The sequence below is a fragment of the Bubalus kerabau genome, chromosome 1 (assembly GCF_029407905.1).
Source record: "Bubalus kerabau isolate K-KA32 ecotype Philippines breed swamp buffalo chromosome 1, PCC_UOA_SB_1v2, whole genome shotgun sequence".
NCBI lineage: Eukaryota > Metazoa > Chordata > Mammalia > Artiodactyla > Bovidae > Bubalus > Bubalus kerabau.
Window position 1 is genome coordinate 75,244,625 of NC_073624.1, and position 24,663 is coordinate 75,269,287.

At 37.1% G+C, this 24,663-nt stretch overlaps 1 protein-coding gene across 3 annotated transcripts in view; it reads right to left on the bottom strand.

The window, feature by feature from the left end:
• The window catches only part of GRIP1 (glutamate receptor interacting protein 1), a 473,319-nt gene that overhangs the window by 152,282 nt on the left and 296,374 nt on the right, over window positions 1-24,663 (bottom strand). For all 3 annotated transcript variants that reach the window (XM_055579837.1, XM_055579830.1, XM_055579839.1), the window contains exons 5-7: window positions 16,630-16,713; window positions 10,047-10,122; window positions 7,569-7,714 (exon numbers count right to left, since the gene is read on the bottom strand). In XM_055579837.1, the coding sequence (XP_055435812.1) occupies window positions 7,569-7,714; window positions 10,047-10,122; window positions 16,630-16,713 (306 nt within the window). The remainder of the gene's footprint in view (window positions 1-7,568; window positions 7,715-10,046; window positions 10,123-16,629; window positions 16,714-24,663) is intronic.

Below are 24,663 nucleotides of genomic sequence, written 5' to 3' on the forward strand. Positions count from 1 at the left end.
GCTGTGTTTGACATGATTAACAAAGGAAATGACCAACTTTCCTTTTAGAATAGTGGTTGAAATTGTAATCACTTTGTGTGTTAAGTTGCTTCAGTTGGGTCCGACTCTTTGTGACCCTATGGACCATAGTCCACCAGGCTCCTCTGTCCATGAGATTCTCCAAGAATTCTCCAGGCAAGGATACTGGAGTGGGTTGCCATTCCCTTCTCCGGGAGATCTTTCCAACCCAGGGATTGAACCTACGTCTCCTGCATTGGCAGGCGGGTTCTTTATCACTAGCGCCACCTGTGAAGTGAAGTGAAGTGAAGTGGCTCAGTAGTGTCAGACTCTTTGCGACCCCATGGACTGTGGCCTACTGGGCTCCTCCGTATGAGGAACTTTCCAGACAAGAATACTGGAGTGCGTTGCCATTTCCTTCTCCAGGTTATCTTCCCAACCCAGGGATCGAACCTGGGTCTCCTGCATTGCAGGCAGACACTATATTGTCTGAGCCACCAGGGAAGCCAATTTAATTCAGTTTAAACAAGAGTTAAATGTCATTTTAAACTATTTTTATTTATAATATTTTATTTTGATTACATCAATTAAAAAAGGTTAACTTCTGAAATCTTTTAAGAGACACTAGTAAATTCAGAGTCATAGGATATTGGAGCTGGAAAGACCTTTGAAATGATGTAGTCTAAGTTCCCTCATTTTACAAATGGCCCAAAAGACTGAAAAGACCCTTCTGATTCTATCACACAGATATCACCTAAAATATTGTTAAATGGGCCCTTAAGGAAAAGATAAATATTAACTTACTATTCCATGTCACTCCCACTCTGATACCACTATTCATCCTCTTCATACCAAATGTAATACCAAACTTCTAGAAGTAGCCCCTGAAAGATATTCCAAAGTACTCTATTCTTACATTAATGTTACTCAGGTATTGTCAATGAGTACCTCTTACATTAAAATCAAATTATCTAAATTGCTTCAAAAGAAGCCTAATACCCAAGAAATGTACCATATGATTCCTGTTACAGATAGTTCAAGAATTAGGAGAATACATTTAAGGCTTAGGAAGTCAAGACAGGAGTCAAACTGGTAGAAAAGATGTGGTAGCAATTGAGAGGAGGCAGTGTGGATTCTGGAGATAATGGTTGCTGTTTTCTCTTTCTTGACCTGGCTAGAAAATATATAAGTGGAAATTCAGCAAGCTGTACAAGTAAAATCTTAGCACTTTTCTATTTGTATATTACTATACTATGAAAGTAAATTAAAAACAAATCTATTCATTTAAAATAAAAAATCTATTTTTTAAAGCTTAGCGTAACTTTCTCCTTACCTACTTCTTCTATTTCCCAAATAGGACAAGTGGCTCTGAAATCAAATATGTAGAAGTGAGTGAGATGAGTAGGAATAAGAGGATTCTGCAAAAATTAATTTTTTAGATAAAAATGGAGACAGTATAACAAAATCTATTTTTAATCATAGAAAAGTAACATTCTTAATAAACTGCTGCTTCCCTTTAAAAGTTAGACTTCTTTTATACAGGAAACTCCCTGGGCTTCTGTTTATGATATTCTCTATGAATAGGAGAAGGTTTCTGTGAATAGGTGCTGGGGACTCACAAGGAAGCACGTGGATCATAAATACTCTTAAGGCCCTTGAAAAAATCCAGTTTCTAGTAAATTGAGATCATCTGGAAGAAACTGATTTGCCCCTAGAAAATACAAACAGTGGTCAATTTACTCTTGGTACTTATGACTGAGAAGTGACTAGTGGAAGTTATATATTTTGATCTTCATATTCTGGAAAAATGAAATGCAAAGCACAGCCAAGATTCAGTGCGGTAACACCAATAAACCTATATAACTTTTTGGTTGCAACAAAAGTAATCATTTCTTCTGAAGACTCAACATCCTCAATCCATCCCTGATGAAACAATCTCTTGAAAATCATTAATATTATTTCATGTTTGCTTAGGAAGGAATGTAAGTAAGGATTAGCCATACAGCTGGGCAAAGATGTAATACAGTTGGGTATGTCTAAGAAAAGAGTAACATCTTTCTCAGTATTCTTGATTTTGCATGCTGATTTAGTCCAAGGAAATAGAAGGAAAAATTTGAAGCCAAGCAGAGAAATAATCGAGAGTCACGACTTACAGGAACTCAGAAAAACACCACAGGTAGGTTAAGAGGTTTTGTGACTTAAAGATTCATGATGTCATTTGGTAAGGTAAGATGATATCAAGAAGTAACTTCATTTTAAACCTACAAGATAAACATTGATATTTTGCTTTATTCTATACACACCCACTTAATGATGATTAGTTGTAAGAACAGATAAACTAAACTCTTACTTCCTCCTAGACCCTGTCTTACCAGTCTTACTGCAATAAATTTTCTGGAAAATTTTATCACTAAATTCAACTTTAGTTGATAAAATTGATAGTTCCAACAGCTTTCCCAAATATACTACTGAATATGCTAAAGTTTTTGAGCTGAGATTTACTAAAAAATATATCTGATTAATATCAATGAGTCAGAGGGATGATCAATATCTCTGCACACACACCCATGCACGTGTTTCCTGCAAAATAATTTGTGTATTTTTAGTAGCATATAAATAAATACAATCAATATTTATATTTATGATTATAGACATACACCTGCTTCCTGAGTTATAATGTGACATCATTTTAATAGTATATAAATAAATGAAAGTGTTAAAAGTAAAATTAAAGCATCAAGAATGTTCTGAGTGGCAAATGAAAGGGTGCTTCATATCATGATTCATCCGGGAAACATACATTCAGTTTACCATGGGATCCCACTGCATACCCATCAGAATAGTTACCATAAAGCAGACTGAGAATACCATGTGTTGGTGAGGATGTGAAATTAATGAAAATTTTCATATGCTGTTAGTGGGAATAAAATATTTAACATTTGACTGTGTCTTTGAATGGGCACCTATTACTTTCATCAACTCAACATTATCTGCTTTGGGGAAGTGCCATTTTTTGGCTCATTCTGTTCAACATATGTTCCATCCTCCCCTACCAAAGAGCAGTTCAGTTGCTCAGTCATGTCCGACTCTTTGAGACCCCATGGACTGCAGCACACCAGGCCTCCCAATTTTTTTTTCAAGTATCCTAAAAATACTAGAATTTTTTTCTCAAAAACAAAAAATGAGAGTGCTAAACTATTTTTAATGGTACTTTGACTTTCAGGTAGTTTGAAAGAAATACCAATTGGACCTCTCGAAGTAAGTAGCAGGCTATGCTGTATTACCCGCTCATTTCACTCCTTTTAAGGAGAAAGAATAACAAACAACAGCAACAAGAAAACATGTTGCAAAAACAGGGGAAGTTTTTTGTTTTTATAAAAGGAAAGGCTGGTTAGTATTTGATGAACAGCCATTCTAACTGAAAGTATCTCATATTCTGATTTTCTAAAGGGCCATTTTAACTTCTTTCCACAAATTGTCATTCTTAATTATCTGACCACATCTATGCCTAATGCCATCTTAACATAATTAGTAGAACAGAAATAGAAAAGGAAAGAATGAAAAAACAGAGAAAAAGGAGAATAACAGTAGAGAAATATCAGAAAAAAATCTACGTAAGACAATTAAAATAGTGAAAAGTATTGACATGTGAAAAACAGAGTAGAATGCAAAAATAAAGAAAGGGGAGGCTAGAAAGGGAAGGAGGAAGAAAGAGAGAAAGAGAATGAGGAACAGAATGAGAGAGAAAAGGATGAGGGAGAGAAAGTCAGCAGGTGCAAGAGAGGTGAACAGAGAGAAAAAGGAATTTAAAAAGAAATAAAAAATCAAAATCAAAGTTTGCTCACCTGCTACATAAAGTTAGCAGAACTTAGAAGAATAATATAATAAATGTACTATATGAATAAATAATTTTCTCCTCATAAATGTCTTTTTATGACAATAGGAACTCTTATGCTAAGACTTTCAATTCAAAAGTCCTATGCCGAAATCTGGTCTGAAACTAGATATAATCAGACTGGCTAGCCCAGATGTGGAGTCCAGTTATATTTAACAACTTAGGGTATGATTCTAAAAATTAGTGGACGTGTGATGGAATCTTTATTAAATAATTCAGGGATATTAAGTAACTTTAGAAAAAAATGAATATTTAAATTCTAAGAAAAATACTAGATCTAAGTTTAAAAAAAAAGAAACTTACATATGTCAGAAAGGGCATATAAACAACTAAAAAGAATTTTTACAAAACACTGATAAGAACCAGTATCCTTAATATATACATAGGTACACAAACCAATTAAAAAAAAAAAAAACTCCAATAGGAAAAAGAAAACTAAGAATGCCTCCAAAAGAAAAAAGGAATACAGAACATAAGCAGACAATGCAAAACAAAAATGGCTAGTGTTCATGTGAAAAAACATTTACTTGCACTAGAAGACTGTTTGAAAGTAAATTAAAATATAAATGCATTTTTTTTTACTTAAAAAATTAAAAACATAATATTCAAAGTTGTATCTGGTGCTCTGATGAGATAAGTACATTTAAAACATTGCTGGCAGTAATATAAAATAGTATAATCTTTATAGATGACAACCAGAATTATGTATCAAATATTTTAAAAAGAAATATGCCCTTTGACTTAATGAAGTCAGAAATACAAAGATTTGGGTAAAAGAATATTAATTCCAGTTATTTATAATAGCATTCTGTTGGGAAATGGTTATGTAAATAAAGGCTTTATTTTTGGGTATGGTATAAAGTAAGAAATTAATTGAATTTTTTCCCATGCGGCTAACTAATTGACCCAGTATCATTGACTGACTAGCTCAGTCGTTCCCCACTAATGTAAGGCTATACTTGTGCAGTGGTCTGTGGCATTGGACTCTCTTCCATTGGTTTATTTATTACCCCATGTAAATATTACACAGACTTAATGGCACAATTTTAGAATGAGTCTTGATGTTGGATGCAACAAGTTTTTCTACTTTTATATTGCTTCAAAAACATGTTGGCTGTTTTCCCCCTCTCCACTTTTCTTACTCCATATACATTTTAGAAATAGCTCTTAAAAGTCCTCTGAAGATCCTTCTGAGATTTTGAACAGAATTTATGGATGCATTTGAGAGAAATGATATATTTTTAGATATTAAAACTTCCCACTCAAGATTATGACACAGGTCCTTTTTAAGTATTGTTTTACATATATGAATATCTGTAATGTTTATATTTAATGGGAACTTTCACCTTTTGCTGTGTTTATTTATATGCTGCTGCTGCTAAGTCGCTTCAGTCGTGTCCAGACTCTGTGCGACCCCATAGACGGCAGCCCACCAGGCTCCCCTGTCCCTGGGATTCTCCAGGCAAGAACACTGGAGTGGGTTGCCATTTCCTCCTTCATGCTAAGTCACCTCAATTGTGTTCGACTCTTTGCAACCCTGAGAACTGCAGCCCACCAGGCTCCTCTGTCCACAGGATTCTCCAGGCAAGAATACTGGAGTGGGTTGCCATGCCCACCTCCAGGGGATCTTTCTGACCCAGGGATTGAACTTGCATTTCTTGTGTCTCCTGCCTTGGCAGACAGGTTCTTTACCACTAGTGCCACCTGGGAAGTGAGGCGTATGAATCTAAAATCTGTCATACAGAATGAAGTAAGTCAGAAAGAAAAAAACAAATTTATATGGAATCTAGAAAATGGTACTGATCAACCTATTTGCATGGCAGGAATAGAGACACAGATGTAGAGAAAGGACTTGTGGACACAACAGGGGAAGGAGAAGGTGGGGCAAATTGAGAGAATAGCACTGAAACATATACAGGACCAAATGTAAAACAGATAGCTAGTGGGAAACTGAAGTATACACAGGGAGCTCAGCTTGGTGCTCTGTGACGACCTAGAAGGGGTGGGATGGGGGTACGGTGAGAGGAAGGCTCAAGAGGGAGGGGATATATGTACAGTTACAGCTTTATCACATTGTTGTACAGCAGAAAACAACACAACATTGTAAAGCAATTATCCTCCAGTTGAAAATAAAATTTAAAAACAGGAGGATAATTGCTTTACAATATTGTGTTAGTTTCTGCTGTGATCACACTTTCTGAGTGTTTGGCATGTACCTGTTTACTATCTCTCATTCTTATCAATGTCAAGCTTCATAAAGGCAGAAACCAGGTCTGTTTTGTTTATTTCTATAGTCTCTGTACTTGTCACTGAGCTTAAATATTAAAAAAAGAAATATTTGTAGACTGAATGAGTTAAACATGTCAAACATTTGCTTCAATTTTTAACATTAATAATACACTGGATCATCACTTAAAATATATCTTATTTGTATAATTTTATTTTATCTTCTTAACTGCCTTTCAAAATAGGCATTCCTAGTCTCCATCTGACAAAGAAGGTAACTTAAGGAACAGGGAAATAAGTTAACACGGTTAAACTAATAGCTAGAAATCAGTAGAATTGAAAACAGAACCCAAATTGTCTAACTCAAAAGACATATAAAAATAAAAAGAGGAAGAAAAGAGGAGGAAAGAGACAACAAGGGAAAGGAAGAACAGAGGGAGGAGAGCTCATTCATCCCCGACCTTTCCATCTCAAGAGCTTACCACACCACTTACTCTGAGAACTCTGTAACTCTCAAACTTTACATCTTTAAGGAAGCCTCATACCTCATATATTTCAGGCCAGTAGATAGATTGAGAACACTTTCAAGCAACATTCTTCTACATGAATCATACAGAGTGGGAAATAAAGGAGTTTGCAGTTACAGAGTAAGTCTCTTTTGCTCAGCTACATTTTACCAACATAGAACTTGCTAGTTAAGTCAGGCACACAATCAAGTCTGAAAATTTTAAGAAGTATTTACAGCATGACTTAAGTTTCAACTTCAGGTTCCAATTCATTATCTCATAATTTCTCTGCCTTAGTCAACATTACACAAAACTTTGACACTCTCTCCCCATTGAAAAGGCATGTGAGAATACCTTTCTAGTTTTACTATAGTTGAGAAGGTAGAAATAGAATTACTTTTTATCGGAATCATTATTTCAGGAAAGGATACTGTATTCAACTTCTCATTTTAGTCAAGGATGCGATATGTCCCCTTTCCTTTCTTTGTCCCTAAGTCTGATGATAAAATGGTAATAATTTCTATTAATTCTGATTAGCTGGTTTCATATTGTGAAGTTACAAGAAGGAAAGGAACATCCTACTGTTTCCAGTCTCCATGTAGTAAAAGAAAAAGTACCAACCCCTAAGTTAACAATACTGTTTTTGTGAATTGGAGGGAGAAAATACTTTCCTGCCAAAGGGTAATCTATGTATAAGAGCTGATTGCTAGGTGAAACATGCTGACAGAATGAGATGCTTTTATAGATTCTATCGACACGAGAACTATAAATTGCTGAGAAGTGACCCTCACCTCTTCCTGAACTCAGAGGACTAACATAGCATTGATGAAATTCTGTCTGCTACAGGAGGACATAACAGTTCATTCTTAATCCAAAGTGGCTTATCAGGAATGGACAGTGACACGATGTAGACTTCGAGATCCCAACCTCAGTATCTGACATACCCATGACCGAGACATCATATTCGATCAGCAGCGTTGCTTCTTGCCCACACTGTTTGAGAATACTCATGGCCTCAGCATGCGTGGTTCCAAGAAGTCGAATTCCATCCACACTGAGCAACCTATCACCAGGTTTGATTGTACCCTCTCTGAAGGGAGAATAAAGAAACAGTCATTAATTTAGCATCGTGGGGCTTAACATTAATAGTCACTTAGCCAAAGTGGCTGTTTCACACAGTCTGCCATCCACTCCCTTTGCATTTCCTTCTAAGCATCAAGTGTGACATTAACAGAAGGAACCTTGAACAGAAAATTGCTGCAATATGAAAATCAGTAATAAGAAAATAACAACACAATAGCAAATAACCAAGTCACCCACGATGAACTCCTGGGGTGCAAGAGTAATAAAGGCACATTTTCTCTTTTCTAGGATTTTTTTTTGCCAAAATGTCTAAAATTGATTTATTAAAGCCAAGGAAATAGCACTCACCTATTTTCCCAAAGCTTGGTGAGCAGAAAAGCCTGCTGATTCCATTCGATTTATCACCAGTGAACCCAAGCTGGAGAAAGAACGCTGGTGAAAAATTTCCCTAGTCTCTGCATTTTCCTACTGATTTATAAGGCCATTTGGTGATCATTAAATTGATTCAGTCTCATATTCCCTGGAAAAGGCAGGCAAATACTATTCTCCCTTCTGTAGACACAGACACTCAAGGCAGTGGGAGAAGATGCCTCAGCACAATACTGACACCACTGAAGTGCAGCCAGAGAGGCTTCCAGATTATAACCCCCGGTGCAGGAGAGTCAACAAAGAAGAGAAAATCAAATGTGGGGATTACAAGTTTAGGCTTTGGGAAGAATAAAAATGATGTCTTAAACATCTTTCACCCAGGCAACTCTCCATGAAATTTAAACCTAAAATTTTATCTTAAAATTTTTGGTTTCCTTTGTGTGTGTTAGTTACTCGACCATGTCCGACTCTATATGACTCCATGGACAGTAGCCTGCCAGGCTCCTCCGTCCATGGAATTCTCCAGGCAAGAACACTGGAGTGGGCTGCCATTTCCTTCTCCAGGGGATCTTTCCGACCCAGGGATTAAACTTGGGTCTCCTGCATTGCAGGCAGACTGTCTGAGCCACCAGGGTTTCCTTTAGTTTTATATTAACTTGGTAAAATGTTCATAAACTAGTAGCCTGCTCTTGACATTTCTGCCAACTCCAACTCACAATGTTAATAACAAATGGAAATATTCTTATTTGCTCCAGGAAGAATAATTCACAAGAAAAGCATGAGAAGAAGAAAAAAACAACAAAATACTTTGTATTATCCTCCACAAAGGCAAATAACTTTAGCAGAGGGGAGAACCCAAGTGTCTTCATATTTTCTTATTGTATAATAAACTTCAAGTTTTTTAAAAAAGTGAGCTAAGAGTACGAGCTTTGAAGGAAAATAAATCTAAATTCCTATCCTAGCTGTCAAGTCATTTAAGCATATGGTTTCTCAGTTTAGTCATCTGTAAATGTGGATAAAAATACCTCATTTAGTGAATGGTTGTGAGGATAAAATAAGATAATGTCTGCTAAGTACTCAGCACAGTTCTTGGCCCATAGTAATCACTCAACAAGCCGTATTTACTATTATTATTGCTATATCTAGTGCTTTTGAAAGGTTTTTAAAAATCCATTCTAGGCTGAAACATTTTGTGCAGAGTTGGAGATAATAAGTGCATTTTCCTCTTCTCCTCTCCTATCCAGTGGCAGGAGTTGTGTTCCCTACCATTATGGTGTTCCCTACCATTATGGAGCAGACTTTTGTTGTGGGAAGTAATACAAAGATAAGTGTCTCTTGAGACATCTAAGCTGTGTGTTCATTTGGGACTTCTCCATCCAAAAGGTTTATGTAGGAAATCTTCAAATTAGCAAGGAAGAAACACTAACACCAACAATATTCCTTCCCTTTTACTAAAAATCACTTCTACTTTGACATTCATAGTCATCATCAAGGTATAACAATAATGACAAGGATGTTGGAAATAGTAAGAGTCAGAACCCCATCATCTATCTTTCCAGGTTAGAAGATTAGCAATTGGAAAGGTTACATCTCAAGGACTTGCTGTAAAAGGGCCAGATGCTTTTTATTAAATGCCTTCAGTATGACAGGCCCCCTGCAATGCACCATAAATCTCCAATCCTTAACAAAATGAAAAACCTTGAAAAGTAGGCATTATTCTCTACATTTTACATTTGGAGGAAAGTGAGTGGATAACTGGTAAGTCACACACCAAACACATAGGGTGGTAAGTGCTGAATCTGGGGTCAAACTTACTTTCTTCTGATCTTCAGCCTGAACGCTCTTGTTTTCACATTCCGACATATTTATTTAATATCTATCCGTTACTATGAAATTTTTAATTCATCAACTTCTCTGCCAAAGTCCCCAGCTTCATTTAGTCCACTTGGATAGTGACACAGAAAGTTTACCTGTCAGCAGGCCCTCCTGGACGAACACAAGTTATTACAACTGGACGAGATTTATTTCTATCGTCATGTGCTCCCCCTAGCAAAGAAAAGGAAAACAGCTTTAAAAAACACTCTTTATTGCTGTCATTAAAAAATTCACTTACAAAATGCCAGTGGAGAAACTGAAATACATTTTATTGTGTGAAGGAACATATATGCTTTCTCTCTAGCACTAAATAAAATCTTGTTCATTTTATATAGAATATATTGTTGATGTCAACATTTCCCCACTTCTAAATAAATATGTGGCTGTAATCACAGGTCAGCTATAAAATGCTTAACAGCTAGTATGATAAGAGCATCAAGTAATTACAAATACTAGTCCAGTTAGAGCAGCTGTTGGTTATGAACAAAGTGTAGGTGGGTATACCTGGTGCCAACCAACCTGGGCCATTATATAGGTGAGTCTACAATGTGAAATGAAGCAAAAACTAAAGGAAAAGAAAAAAAATCGAAATATTAAAAAAATTCAAGCGGCCAAGTGGCCTCCATTAAAAATGGGGTGTTTAAAATAAGTATTAGTGCATTCTAAAAGTACTACCTTTTTAGCACCTCCTACATTTTATGTGTGTTGATGTAACATTTTATATCTTTTTATTGTGTATCCCTTAACTAATCTTTGTAGTGATAGCTAATTTTACTATTTCCGTCTTTTAACCTTCATATTCACTTTATAAGTGGTTGATCCACTACCTTTACCATATATTTGACTTTACCAGTGAGATTTTTTTCTTTCATATATTTTCTTATCTAGGGCCTTTATATTCATATATTTAGGGCCTTTTTCTAATTAGCTTACAGATATCCCTTTAACATTTCTTGTAGGGCCAGTTTAGTGGTAATGAACTACTTTTGCTTTTGCTTGTCTGGGAAACTGTCTCTCCTTTAATTCTGACAGTTAACCTTGCCAGGTAGAGTATTCTTGGAAGTTTTTGCCTTTTAGCACTTTGAATATGTTACTTCCTTCAGGCCTGCACATTTTCTGCTGAAAAATCAACTAATAGTCTTATGGGAGTTCCTTGTATATAATGAGTGGTCTTTCTCTTTCTGTTGTTAAGATACTCTCTTTAACTTTTGACAGTTTAATTATAATGATCTTGGTGTGAATCTCTTTGGGTTCATCTTGTTTGAGATTCTCTATGCTTCCTGGACCTGGATGTCTGTTACCTTCCCCCAGTTAGAAAAATTTTTAGTGACCCTTTTCTTCAAATAACTTTTTTGTCCCTTTCTCTTTCTCTCTTCTCTTTCTGGACCCCTATAATGTCAATGCTAGTATGCTTTATGTTGTTCTACAAGTTCCTTAAATTATCCTCATTTTTAAAAATTTCTTTTTCTATTCTGTTTGAGTGACTTCTACTGCCTTGTCGTCCAGGTCACCTGCCTGTTCTTCTGTTTCATCTAGTTTGCTGTTCAACCTCTGTAGTGTATTTTCAGTTCAGTTATTGTATTCTTCAACTCTATGACTTCTGTTTGGTTCCTTATTACGTGCTGTTTCTCTTTGTTGAAGTTCTCTCTGTGTTCTTCATTCTTCTCCTGAGTTTGGTGAGCATCCTTATGACCATTACGTTGAACTCTTTATCAGGTGCAGAGAATATTACTTCTCTCTATTTCATTAAGCTTTTTTTTTTTTTCTGAAGTTTTACCTTGTTCCTTCATTTAGAACATTTTCTTCTATTTCCTCATTTTGCTTGACTCTGTTTCTATTAGTATGCAAAACAGCTATCTCCTCAGTCCTGAAGGACAGTCTCTGCCTTGACATGGCCCTCTTATCCTTTTGGGGGAAGCAGGAATTCAGCTACTTCTCCAGTTCTTCTCAGAGTAAACTGTTTTATATGTAACTGTATATTTGTTGTATTTGTGGGAGGAAGTGAGTTCAGGATCTTCTAACCCTGCCATCTTAAACTATCTTCTATCCATTTCCACTTTTTTCACTATTGTTTGTCTGACTTGATTTCCTCATACATCACCTTCCTGGCCACCCATCTGGATGGTCTCTAGTTTGCCAGTATTTGATAAATATTAATGTTACCATTAAGAACTTCCTCTTTAATATTTGCCTGGTTGAACAGACTGACATTTCCCATATTTGGTACAGGTAGAGAGGTTCACCTAAAGAGCCTAGCCTAAGAGAAAAATCAAAAGGCATTCATGGTTCCTGATGAAAGCAAATGTTTCCTTTATGTTCATTTCTATTACAAGTGATTTATCCAGTCTGATTGATTGGTAAAATCTCCATTTCAGTATTTTTTTTAAAATTCAGTTTGATGGCTTCTTTGAGCCCCCTTACTTAAAATAGGAAATTCACGACTTTCTCAGAAGAAAATTTTTAATGAAAATTATGACAAGTTACAGCACATGCTTAACCATATTTATATAAATACCATCATGTAACTTCTTTTTTGCAAGGTAATTATAAAAAGATAGGTTTACTTTCCTTTGAAGGGTTTTGATTCAGAAAAAGATAAAGGCTGAAGGCAGCAAGAAACTTTTCCACTATTTTGATTCAAAGGTCCAATTACAAGTATGTTAACAGTGGATACATGTCAAAATGTGAAAGAGGTAACTCTAAATTACTTGATATGTGACATTTTATCATTATTTGAAATAATGAGCCAAGTTTAGTTTGTGATTCACTTAGGTGCTAGATGTTTGGAGCTATAAAGCAAAATAAAGACCATTCAGAGCCCACTGGTATTTTAGATCTTAGCTGCTCATTAACATCAACCACCTGGATGCTTTATTAAAAATATCGATGCCAGGGACACAATGTAGACCGAATCTGAATTTGGGCTCCATATGTTAAATGAGTACACATAGCTACAGTTTTTACAGTTGAAAATGACTAGAGAAATTGCCTCATCCAAAGTGAAAAGCAGATTAGTAGTAGAGTGATTTTTCCTGTTTTTTAAATTTATCACAAAATGTTATCTATTTTTAAAATTTTTTATTGGACTAGAATTGATTTGCAAAGTTGTGTTAGTTTTTGCTGTATATCAAAGTGAATCAATTATACATATATCCAGTCTTTTTTATATACTTTTCCAATATAGGTCATTTCAGAGTACTAAGTAGAGGTTCCTGTTCTATACAGTGAAAGTAAAAGTGTTCGTTACTCAATTTTCGACTCTTTGTGACCCCATGGACTGTAGCCCACCAGGCTCCTCTGTCCACAGAATTCAAGAATTCCGTGGCAAGAATACTGGAGTGGGTTGCCATTTCCTTCTCCAGGGGATCCTCCCAACCCAGGGATTCTCCCAACCCAGGGATCAAACCCGGGTCTCCTGCATTGCAGGCAGATTCTTTACTTTCTAAGCCACCAGGAAAGCCCTACTATGCAATACAGTAAGTCCTTATTAGTTACCTATTTTACTTATAGGTAACTAATACTTTGACATATAGGTAACAATACTTTGGCCACCTGATGCCCAGAGCCAACTCATTGGAAAAGACCCTGATGTTGGGAAAGATTGAAAGCAGGAGGAGAAGGGGACTACAGATGATGAGATAGTTGGGTAGCATCAACAATTCAACAGACATCAGTTTGAGCAAGCTCTGGGAGATGATGAAGGATAGGTAAGCCTAGTGTGCTGCAGTCCATGGGGTTGCAAAGAGTCAGACACGACTGAGCAACTGAAGAACATTTTCCATATACTAGAGTGTATATATCAATCCCAATCTCCCAATTTATCTCTCCTCCTTCCTTATGCCCTTGTAACTATAAGTTTGTTTTCTACATCTGTGACTCTATTTCTGTTTTATAAATAAATTCATTGATTTTCTTCCTGTTAATCTAAACCATCTTCTGCTTGGTGGCAAAGGAATTAACAGAAATTTAACTCTCCATGATTTAGGCTGGAATAACATTTTTTATTTTATGGGTGCAAGGTTCTATTGTTTATGCAGTCAAGGTTTTTGAATCATGACATACAGCATGAGAAAGGTAATTCAATTCATCAGCTAAAGGCCTGGCTTACTGTTAAAAGACCCATCCTAAGTGAGTAAGAAGAAATTCTCTAGCACTAAATGAACATGCTTCATCTGCAATATCTTCCTCTCCTTCCTTCGTATTTCCCATTGATCTAAGTTAAGCTCATATCCCTTCTATGCCATAATGTCTTATCTGCCATGACAGCATTTATCCACAGTACTTTTTCATTCTGCAACTCTCTTTGTGATTAACCAATAACTCTTAAGGGATGGGTACTGGCCACCTTTTGAGCATGGAAGACCCTCCAGATGGGCCTCAAATTGGTTTAAAATATAAGTTCTTTATTTATGCTCATTAAAAATTTTGCAAAATTTGACAAATTTTTGTGTTCAACCAATGTACTAAGGGAGTTATTAAAACCTACAAAAATCTGGTACTCATAAACTAAAAGGCTTCCCTAGTGGCTCAGACAGTAAAGAATCTGCCTGCAATGCAGGAGAACCTGGGTTTAATACCTGGGTCGGGAAGATCCCTGGAGAAGAGAATGGCTATGCACTCCAGTATTCTTGCCTGGAGAATTCCATGGACAGAGGAGCCTGGTGGGCTACAGTCTATGGGGCCACACAGAGTTGGACATGACTAAGTGACATAAACTAAAATTGGCTCATTATTACTAAGGTTTTATAACCAGTACAATACCAAGAAGTCTGATGTCCACACAAATCTAGGCATCATTCATCCATTCTTTCATTTAAAAAATGCCTACGATGTACTTGGTAGGTGTTTAGGCTCATATTTTTAAAACTCTTATGAAGCATGAACACACAGATATCTGAAATTCCTGCAAACGGTGGGAAGGACATCTGTTACCATCATACCATCAGTTGTCTTTAGGTGACTGCAGATTGAAATTGCTTCTATTCTTTTTAGTTCTTAAACGATAAATTACTGTTGGTTTAGCTCTTTCATTAGCAATTTGATTTGTTATTGATTAACCAGACAGCAACTAGTGATGAATATCTGCACCAGCAGTATTTTTTACCGCAGCATTTCAATAATTAGACTGGTAAGCATGTGATTCAAGTGTACCTCTCTTTCACACTTATGTTGAAAAACTAGATTTGAATATACCATCCTCCAAGCTAAAATTACTTGTATACTGACTTTTCATTACATTCATCTAATTTTTTACACAGAAATTTGAAAATGGTTAAGGTAAATGACCTTGGGGTTTGTGGCTCCACCTAAATGTAGGACTGGGTCAGTAAAGTATAATAACTAGTGGTCTAAATCACTGAGTGGGGTCGTAGTTGACTGTTTTCTCTAACACTCATTTGGGCATTATATCAACTTATGCCTTAAAATTCACTGGACTATAATTGCCTGTGGATCAGGGTTCTGTCTCATGACTTCACAGGACTCTGCCCTATGCCGACATGTTGACATGTCCCTAATGAATATTTGATTGATTGATTTGCTACATGACTGACATAGAATTGAACCTATGCCTAAAACTTTCATCTAAGGCAAGTTTGTATAATGAATACATCTCTTTCATTCCTTGAGGCATGTCTATTTCTTAAGATGGTTAGTTAATTTTAATTAATGTGAAAAATGCTGATAGAGTTTTGCTGCTGGTGAAGTACAAAATGTAATAGGTAAAAACAACAACAACAAAAAAACCATAAGGAAATGTTAAAAAAAATTCCTGATGCTTACCTAGTTTCCTATTGAACCTCAGTGTCATACTAGAAATTGTGAGTTGTTAATGCATGTGTAGACTTTAAGGATGAAATTGCTAATAATAAAAGAAAACATTAAAAGCCAGCATTGTAGCTCAGAATTAATGGTCCTGTAGACAGACTGTGGACAAAATTTCACCTGAAATATTTATTATTAATACCATTCAAAAATAAGATGGACTGATGTACCGAGGTGCTCAAGGGATTAGATTATCTGCAATTCCTTTTTAGGAAGTTACAATAACAAAGTGCATTTTAGGAAAAAATAATTTAAACAAAGTTGCTGAACCCTAGTGTATTCAATCAAATCAAGCAATATTCACCAACATTTTTGACTCAATGATAAATGATATAGAAAAATATATAAGGGAAGCAAAAGACATGTTGACAAAAGCAGGATGACTATGAATTGACAAGGTTTACAAACAATGACTTCTTACTGTGTATTAATGAACTGAAATAAATTAGCTAGATCATTTGGACTCCATTTTGATTCCCAATTATTGCTTTATTTCTTTAAAGAAAAATGGATGCAAAATTATGAGGTAACATTGTGTGTGTGTATTAGTTGCTCAGTCGTGTCTGAATCTTTGTGGACTGTAGCCCACCAGGCTCCTCTATCCGTGGAATTCTCCAGGCAAGAATACTGGAGTGGGTTGCCATCTCCTTCTCCAAGGGATCTCCCTGACCCAGGGATCAAACCTGGGTCTCCTGCACTGCAGGCAGAGTCTTTGCCATCTGAGCCACCAGAGAAGACATAAGGTGACTTCAGGCACTGAAAACATCAGTTTTTTTGAAATGACTTTCTAGTTTACTCCCAACAGTTCAATGACAAATTCTCCAAGAATATCTGACGGTTCTAACTGCCACCTACCTCGTATTACAAAACCGAAGGTATTTCCTTCTTTGTGTAACGTGACTTCCACCGTTCGGAAAATAACACTTGATCCTTGAACAGCTAAAAACAGGAAAAAGAGAGGGAAATAAGTCTTATTTCATAATAACATTTCTAGATTTTTTTTTTGATGGGAATAAAACAGTAGAGATTTCTTGTTGCAAATAATTCTTATTGAGTAATTAAACAGTTAAAAAATCTGTTTTTAAAGAAAATATTAGAAAAAAATTGGAATGACATACAAATATCATAAAATAGTTGTCTGTATAAATGACTTATATAATTAAGGTCCAGGTGGAATCAAAACCAGAGATACTTCCTTTCTTCCTGTGTAGCCAGTTTTTAGAGCATAATATTCACATTGTTAAAACTCTATATAACAAGAGAGACAATCTTCATGTGATAAATAGAATTGTTTTCCCTTTGTATTATGCAAAAGTTATACACAATTTTTGTAAAACTTACAAAATAATTGTTTTATTTTATTTTTTCCTTTTTATTACTTACAAAGTTTTATAGAAAGAACACATCTGAGTATCATTCTAATTGGTGATGACAACTGGATAACACTCATAAAACATAACTGTTCTTGAGTAACTAATAATTATCTTTTTTGCAGCTAGCACAAGAAGAAAAGTATTACTCTCAGATTGCCATTAATAGGTTAAGCTGATGCAAATTGATTTTCTGACATGATGCATAGCAATTAAACAAAGACATCAACAACCCAAATGAAACTTGGAGAGTAAAAGAAATTTGAAGTACATTCAAAATATTACTACTAACTAATAAAATAAAGATCTACTTAATTTTACTTGATACCATCATGCTCAGGTTATGTTTGCCTGGTTATTGCTCTCATTTCACAAAATGAAATTGCATTGCCAAGTTGCTATCTCTAATTACATCATACACAGTATGAGGAGATAAGTTATATTATGAGCTTCCCTGGTGGCTCAGAAGATAAAGAGTCCATATGCAATGCAGGAGAACTCAGTTTGATCCCTGGGTCAGGAATAACCTCTGGAGAAGGGAATGGCTCCCCACTCCACTATCAACAAGAAACGTATAGACAAAATTTAAAGGCATCTTTGAAAAGAACATTTCTTTCCACTCATAGGAGTAAAAAATAATTTTACTTAAGCATTAATTACAATTACTTTTTAATTATCATAAATTATGAATCCTTAAAGGAGTGGACACCATTATAAACAGCACACAGTTAAATTCACAAAACTGGACACATGCAGCTGGAACACAAAGTACAATAAGAACTTGGATTTGCTAAAAAGCAATATAAATCTACAGCTGAACAAAATGTTTTGGTATACTGCTGATTTAATTAAATGTCATATTCTTGCTATCAGGGGGATTTCAGTTTATTCTAATCAGCTAGGAGCAGTGCATACAAATATTCAAAAGAATTGAGATACAGTTTTAATTAAATAAAAAAAAAAAACTGAGTTCAAACCGAATGTTTTCTTATTTCCATGACCCAACAAGCCACTTGAAGAAATTGGTTAAGAACATGATCTTTCTGTTCCTATTAAGGAAAAGATATGGGGAGAAATAATTAATGAGCATCTATGGAATGTTTTCTGTGTGCCAGAAACTCTGAAAGTGGTTTACAAATTGCATTTAATTTAATCATTAAATCAACTTTCAATTATATACAACCAAATTTTAATTCTGGGCCACCTGTCCTTGTTGGCTGAATGTCTGTTCTGCAGAAGCAAAGCACTGTAATTTTAATTTTGCTTGAACTAAATCTTGCTGACCACAAAATCTTACAATCAAATCTAAAGTCAATATAAAGACTTTAGGGATTATCTACAGCTTTAGATTATCCACACTATTGCTCTTCATCATGGGCAAAGAAAAATGGGAATCCTCACTACATTTTAATATACTTAATGAAATAGATTTGGTCTTTATAATTTATATTTGTGTGACTGGCTCTTTGTGACTGAGGTTTCATATTCCGCACCAGACATCCGGTTTGGCCATGTGAATTCTATTCATAACTTCATGTGTGTGTGTGTGGACGCAGAGATCCAATTAAGGGGCTTACCCAAAGAATCAAACTGAGCACATAAAAGGCCGAGGTAGAACCAATTTTATAATGCAACAACACTACTCCTCAGTATTTTAGTTGTGCTGATGCCCCTTGTTTCTATATGTGCATATGTATGTATTTCTATATCATAAAGTGACACTTTATTTTATTACGGTAGGTTTGGTTTTTCTAAATTATATACTACTCCCCCGCCTCCCCAACACCTATACCTATAGGAGAACAGGAGTTGAGCACTTTCTTACCTCATTACGTTGGTTATGCATAGCTAACTTGCTTTGGCCTATGGGGTGTTAGGGGATGTAAGCAGAATCTGCAAATGTGCTCCTGTGGTTAGGCTTGTCTTGTTTTCCTTCTGCAACTGGCACAGGAAGAGCTTCCCTTGGGTAGCTGATATTCCCTCAGACTACATCCCCTAATGAACCATGTGGAGAAGACCTGGGATGACCCCCTGTCCCCCCAACCATATCATCATCATCACCATTGTGATCATCATCTATAGTCTTTCTATCTCTCTCAGAATTAGACAGGAGAAGTAATCAGGCTGTCACAGGGGCATACCTTAACACATTTACTTGAATTATGGAAAGACTTCTTCTGATAAAAAGCTAGCCTGATTTAGCTGATGGTTTAGCAGCGAGGACTGCCTTTGACAATAAAATTCCATGGCAGACATTTTTCATAAAACAAATGAGGTAAATCTGTAGCTTTAAGATTTGAATGAAAATGGTATTTAAAGATGTATAAAATAAACCTCATGCCAAAATTATATGCTGTCTAACTACTAAGTGAGTGAAATAAACCTCATGCCAAAATTATATGCTGTCTTAACTACTAAAGCTTATCATAAAGAATTTTAGGTGTTAACTAAAAAGTGGATGAGAATTAGGTAATATTTCAAAATTCTTTAAGGGTTATGGGAACAAAAAATTTGAAGGCACTCCTCTAGACCAACTTTGAACATACAAATGCCCAAGATACAGTCTGGTAACATGCTGTCTAAATACAGTCTCGAAATACGACATAATTCTAGAGTCGAAAAGAATGCTAAGCTCATGGAGGTCGACTATTTCATTGTCATTAAGAAACTGAGTATCAGAAAAGGGGAGTTGCTTACCCAGGGTCACAGTTCCATTTTCCTTCTATCTGCTCTCTGTCTCTCTGTACCACTTTCTGTCTTTCTCCCTCTCTCTCATACACACACACACACACTCTCATACAGACCTTTCTCCAATTCCTGCTGGACTATGGGGCTGGCTAAGTCTCAGATTGCTGTTTCTTGAGAGAGTTACAGTCTTGGCCTTGGGTGGCCTATCTTTCAGCAGGCAGCTCTCTCCCAGGGGTCTGGCTTGTGCCTGCTCAAGCTGTCTGAGCTCAGTGAAAGGGAGGCTTATTAATCCCTTCGATCTCCCTGAACTCAAAGATCTTATTAATTTATCTAAACATAATAGAAAGAGACGGAGATAATCCTTGGCGAATAGACCTCTGCTATCTGATTTCTACTAAAAACTTCACACTTTTGTGTTTAAAAATATTTTCTCTTTTTCCATCAGCTTTATTGTGTGAGGGAGAAAAGGCAGGTATAATCACCAAGTTAGGAGAGGTTTTAACCCCTGGATATTTCTGATGTCCACCCTCTCCTCTTTAACTCTATTAATGCTATATTTATTCAGAGTATTACCTCTCTTTTGGAAAACTGTAACAGCCTGGGGGCTTATAGCTTCCATTTGACCTCTTAAAATAAGTCTAAAAACTCTGATCTGGGGGGTTTCCCTGGTGGTCCAGTGGTTAAGACTCCATGCTTCCACTGCAGGGGGCATGGATTTGATACCTGGTTGGGAAACTAAGATCCCACGTGCTGTGTGGCATAGCCAAAACATAAGAATAAACCAAAACCAAAACTCTGATCTGAGGATGCTGCTCCTTGGCCTTAAAAACCTTTAAAAAAAGGCTCCTGGTTGCCCACCATTCACGGCTTACAAGGCCCTCCTTCCTTGGTTTAGCTCACTGACCTGTTTACCTCACTGACCTCATCCCTCTGAGGCCCTATCTTTCCTTTTGTGTTCCAGTAATCCCAAACTGGAGATTCAACCTGTGAACTGGACTATCTTCATACTATCTGCCATACCCTATGCCTGGAATGTTCGTCTTCCTCCTGGGCCTGCATAAATGCCTTCCAATCTACTGTGAAATCCCTAGCTCTGGACAACTCAAAATGCTCAACAAATCTCCACAACTGCCTTACCCTGAGAGCAATACTAAGAGTTCCTCTTAGGAACAGGTTGTGTTTTATTGATATGCATGTACACAGTGGAATAAAAATGCTTAGTCAAAGAGCATTAACTCTAGATATTTGACTCTTCTTAACTCCTAGGCAGTGGTGTAAGATAGTGATTTCAAAAAAACTGACTTTAACTTCAAGAAACATAGTACTTTCAGTGTAATAATAATAACAATAACAATAACAATAATAATAGTAATATGGCTAAGATACACTATGGCTTATGGAGTCTGTGCTTATGATCTAAATACATGGTTACAGCCTTGAAATCTTACAAACATTCTACATCCATTACAGTCATTTTGTAGCTGAGAAACCTATAGCTCAGCGAACTTATTAATAATTTCCCCAAAGTCACAAAGCTAGAAAGGGACAAAACTGACACTTAGCTAGTGACACAATGCAAGCTCTCAACACTCTATTTTATTGCCGGCTCTTACTGAAAATAAAAACGCTGTAGCAAAGTTTTAGAACTCAGATTCCAATTGATTTTGTTATAAAATCACCATGAGATTTTCAGTGTTAGATTTTATGTTAAGAATAAGAACTCGTGATTGGTATGTGATTGGTACGTGATAGCACTCTCTGAGTGCTATCTCCTAATCCCAAAGTCTCAAACATCATCTCTAGTCCCATTACTCTTAAATTTACTTTTCTACTCTAGATCTTTCTCACAAATGCCAAACTGTATCTTCAACATTTTCTTGACATTTTCTCTTAGCATGTCAAATAGGCACCTCAACTGTATTATTTTAAACAATGAACTTGAAAAAAAATTTTTTTTTAATTTTATTTATTTAATTTGGCCATGCTGCACAGCTTGTGCAATCTGAGTTTCCCCAGTCAGGTATCGAACCTGGACATCCTGCATTGGAAGCACAGATGCCTAATCGCTGGACCACAAGGCAATTCCCTCCAGCAATAAACTTCTGATCTTCTCACAAGTCAGCTCTGCCCACATTCTTATCCACCCCCATTAATGGCAACTCCATCCTTCCAGTTGCTCAGGCTTAAAACCTTCTGATGGTCCTTGACTTTTCTCTTTCTGTAGGTGCTCAGTCATGTTTCAGTCTTTGTGACCCCATGGACTGTAGCCCACCAGGCTTCTCTGTCCATGGGGATTCTCCAGGCAAGAATACAGGGGATCTTCCCAGCCTAGGGATTGAACCAGGGTCTCCTGCATTGCAGGCAAATTCTTTACCAGCTGAGCTACCAGAGAAGCCCCCTCTTTTTGCATGCTGCTGCTGCTGCTAAGTCGCTTCAGTCGTGTCTGACTCTGTGTGACCCCATAGACGGCAGCCCACCAGGCTCCCCCATCCCTGGGATTCTCCAGGCAAGAACACTGGAGTGGGTTGCCATTTCCTTCTCTAATGCATGAAAGTGAGAAGTGAAAGTGAAATTGCTCAGTTGTGTCCGACTCTTAGCGATCCCATGGACTGCAGCCTACCAGGGTCCTCTGTCCATGGGATTTTCCAGTCAAGAGTACTGGAGTGGGGTGCCACTGCCTTCTCCGCTCTTTTTGCATCAGATCAGATCAGTCGCTCAGTCGTGTCCGACTCTTTGCAACCCCATGAATTGCAGCATGCCAGGCCTCCTTGTCCATCACCAACTCCCGGAGTTCACTCAGACTCACGTCCATCAAGTCAGTGATGCCATCCAGCCATCTCATCCTCTGTCATCCCCTTCTCCTCCTGCCCCCAATCCCTCCCAGCATCAGAGTCTTTTCCAATGAGTCAACTCTTCGCATGAGGTGGCCAAAGTACTGGAGTTTCAGCTTCAGCATCATTCCTTCCAAAGAAATGCCAGGGCTGATCTCCTTCAGAATGGACTGGTTGGATCTCCCTGCAGTCCAAGGGACTCTCAAGAGTCTTCTCCAACACCTCAGTAAAGCATCAATTCTTCGGCGCTCAGCCTTCTTCACAGTCGAACTCTCACATCCATACATGACCACAGGAAAAACCATAGCCTTGACTAGACGAAACTTTGTTGGCAAAGTAATGTCTCTGCTTTTGAATATGCTATCTAGGTTGGTCATAACTTTCCTTCCAAGGAGTAAGCATCTTTTAATTTCATGGCTGCATTCACCATCTGTAGTGATTTTGGAGCCCAGAAAAATAGAGTCTGACACTGTTTCCACTGTTTCCCCATCTATTTCCCATGAAGTGGTGGGACTGGATGCCATGATCTTCGTTTTTCTGAATGTTGAGCTTTAAGCCAACTTTTTCACTCTCCACTTTCACTTTCATCAAGAGGCTTTTGAGTTCCTCTTCACTTTCTGCCATAAGGGTGGTGTCATCTGCATATCTGAGGTTATTGATATTTCTCTCGGCAATCTTGATTCCAGCTTGTGTTCCTTCCAGTCCAGCGTTTCTCATGATGTACTCTGCATAGCACATTAAATTCAGCAGGAAATCCTGTTGGTTCTGTCTTCAAAATAGCTGGGGAATATGAGTGCTTTTCACCATTTCTTCCACCATCCTTCACCTGGATCACTGCAATAGTCCTCCAAATGGTCTCCCAAGCTCCTACCTTTGACTCTGCAGTCTATTCTCAACACAGCAGCCAGAGGAGCCTTTGAAAATGTTAATCAGATCACGTCACTCCTCTGCCCAAACCATACAATGCTTTCCTGCATCATTCAGAGCAAAACTTAAGGTCCCTCCATTGGCCTACATGGATGCTCTATCCTTTACACTTCTTACCACCTCCCCCACTTTTCTTCATGCTTACTCTGTTCCAGCCACACTGTCCTTCTTTATGTTTCTAGAACTAGGCCAGACTATTCCTGCCTTTTGATTTTAGCACTGGCATTTTCTTCTTTCTGGAACTCTTTTAACTCAGAAAACCATATAGCTAATTTCCTCACCTCCTTCAAGTCACTGATTAATGTCACTTTCTCAGTGAAACTGTTCCTAACCACTCTACTTAAAATTGCAGTCCCACTCCCAGCTCACATTCCCAACCCTTCTCCTTGCTTTATTTTTTTCCCCCACAGCATTCATGACCCATAGTATTCATACTACATACAGCTGCTGATTCTTAAACAGCATGGTTTGAACAGTGTGGGTCCATGTACCTGTGGATTTTTTCAATGGCAAATCCTATGGTACTGCACTATACCTGGTTACTTGAATCTAGGATATGGAAGAACCTTGGTTTTGGAGGAATCATATATATGGAGGCTCAAATACAAGTTGTGCGTTGATTTTCAACTGCAAGGAGGACTGGCACTTCTAACCCCCTCATTGTTCAAGGATCAATTGTAATTAACTTATTTATTGTGGTTTTATTTTCTGTCTTCCTCTAGTAGTAGTAGGTGTAGTGCCAGTCTCTTCAGTTGTGTTTGACTCTTTGTGATCCCATGGACTGGGGCTTGCCAGACTCCTCTGTCCATGGAATTTTCCAGGCAAGAATACTGGAGTTAGCTGCCATTTCCTCCTCCAGAGGACCTTCCCAACCAAGGGATGGAACCTGGATCTCCTGCACTGAGGCAGATTCTTTACCATCTGCAGCACCAGGGAAGTCCCTCCTAGAGTGTAAATTCTACTGACATTCACTGGGGGACAGGCTGGAACACAGTAATGCTCAATAAGTCATCACTAAACAAATGAATTATCACCGATTATTAATAATCAGTCTCAGTTCTCAGTAGTATAGA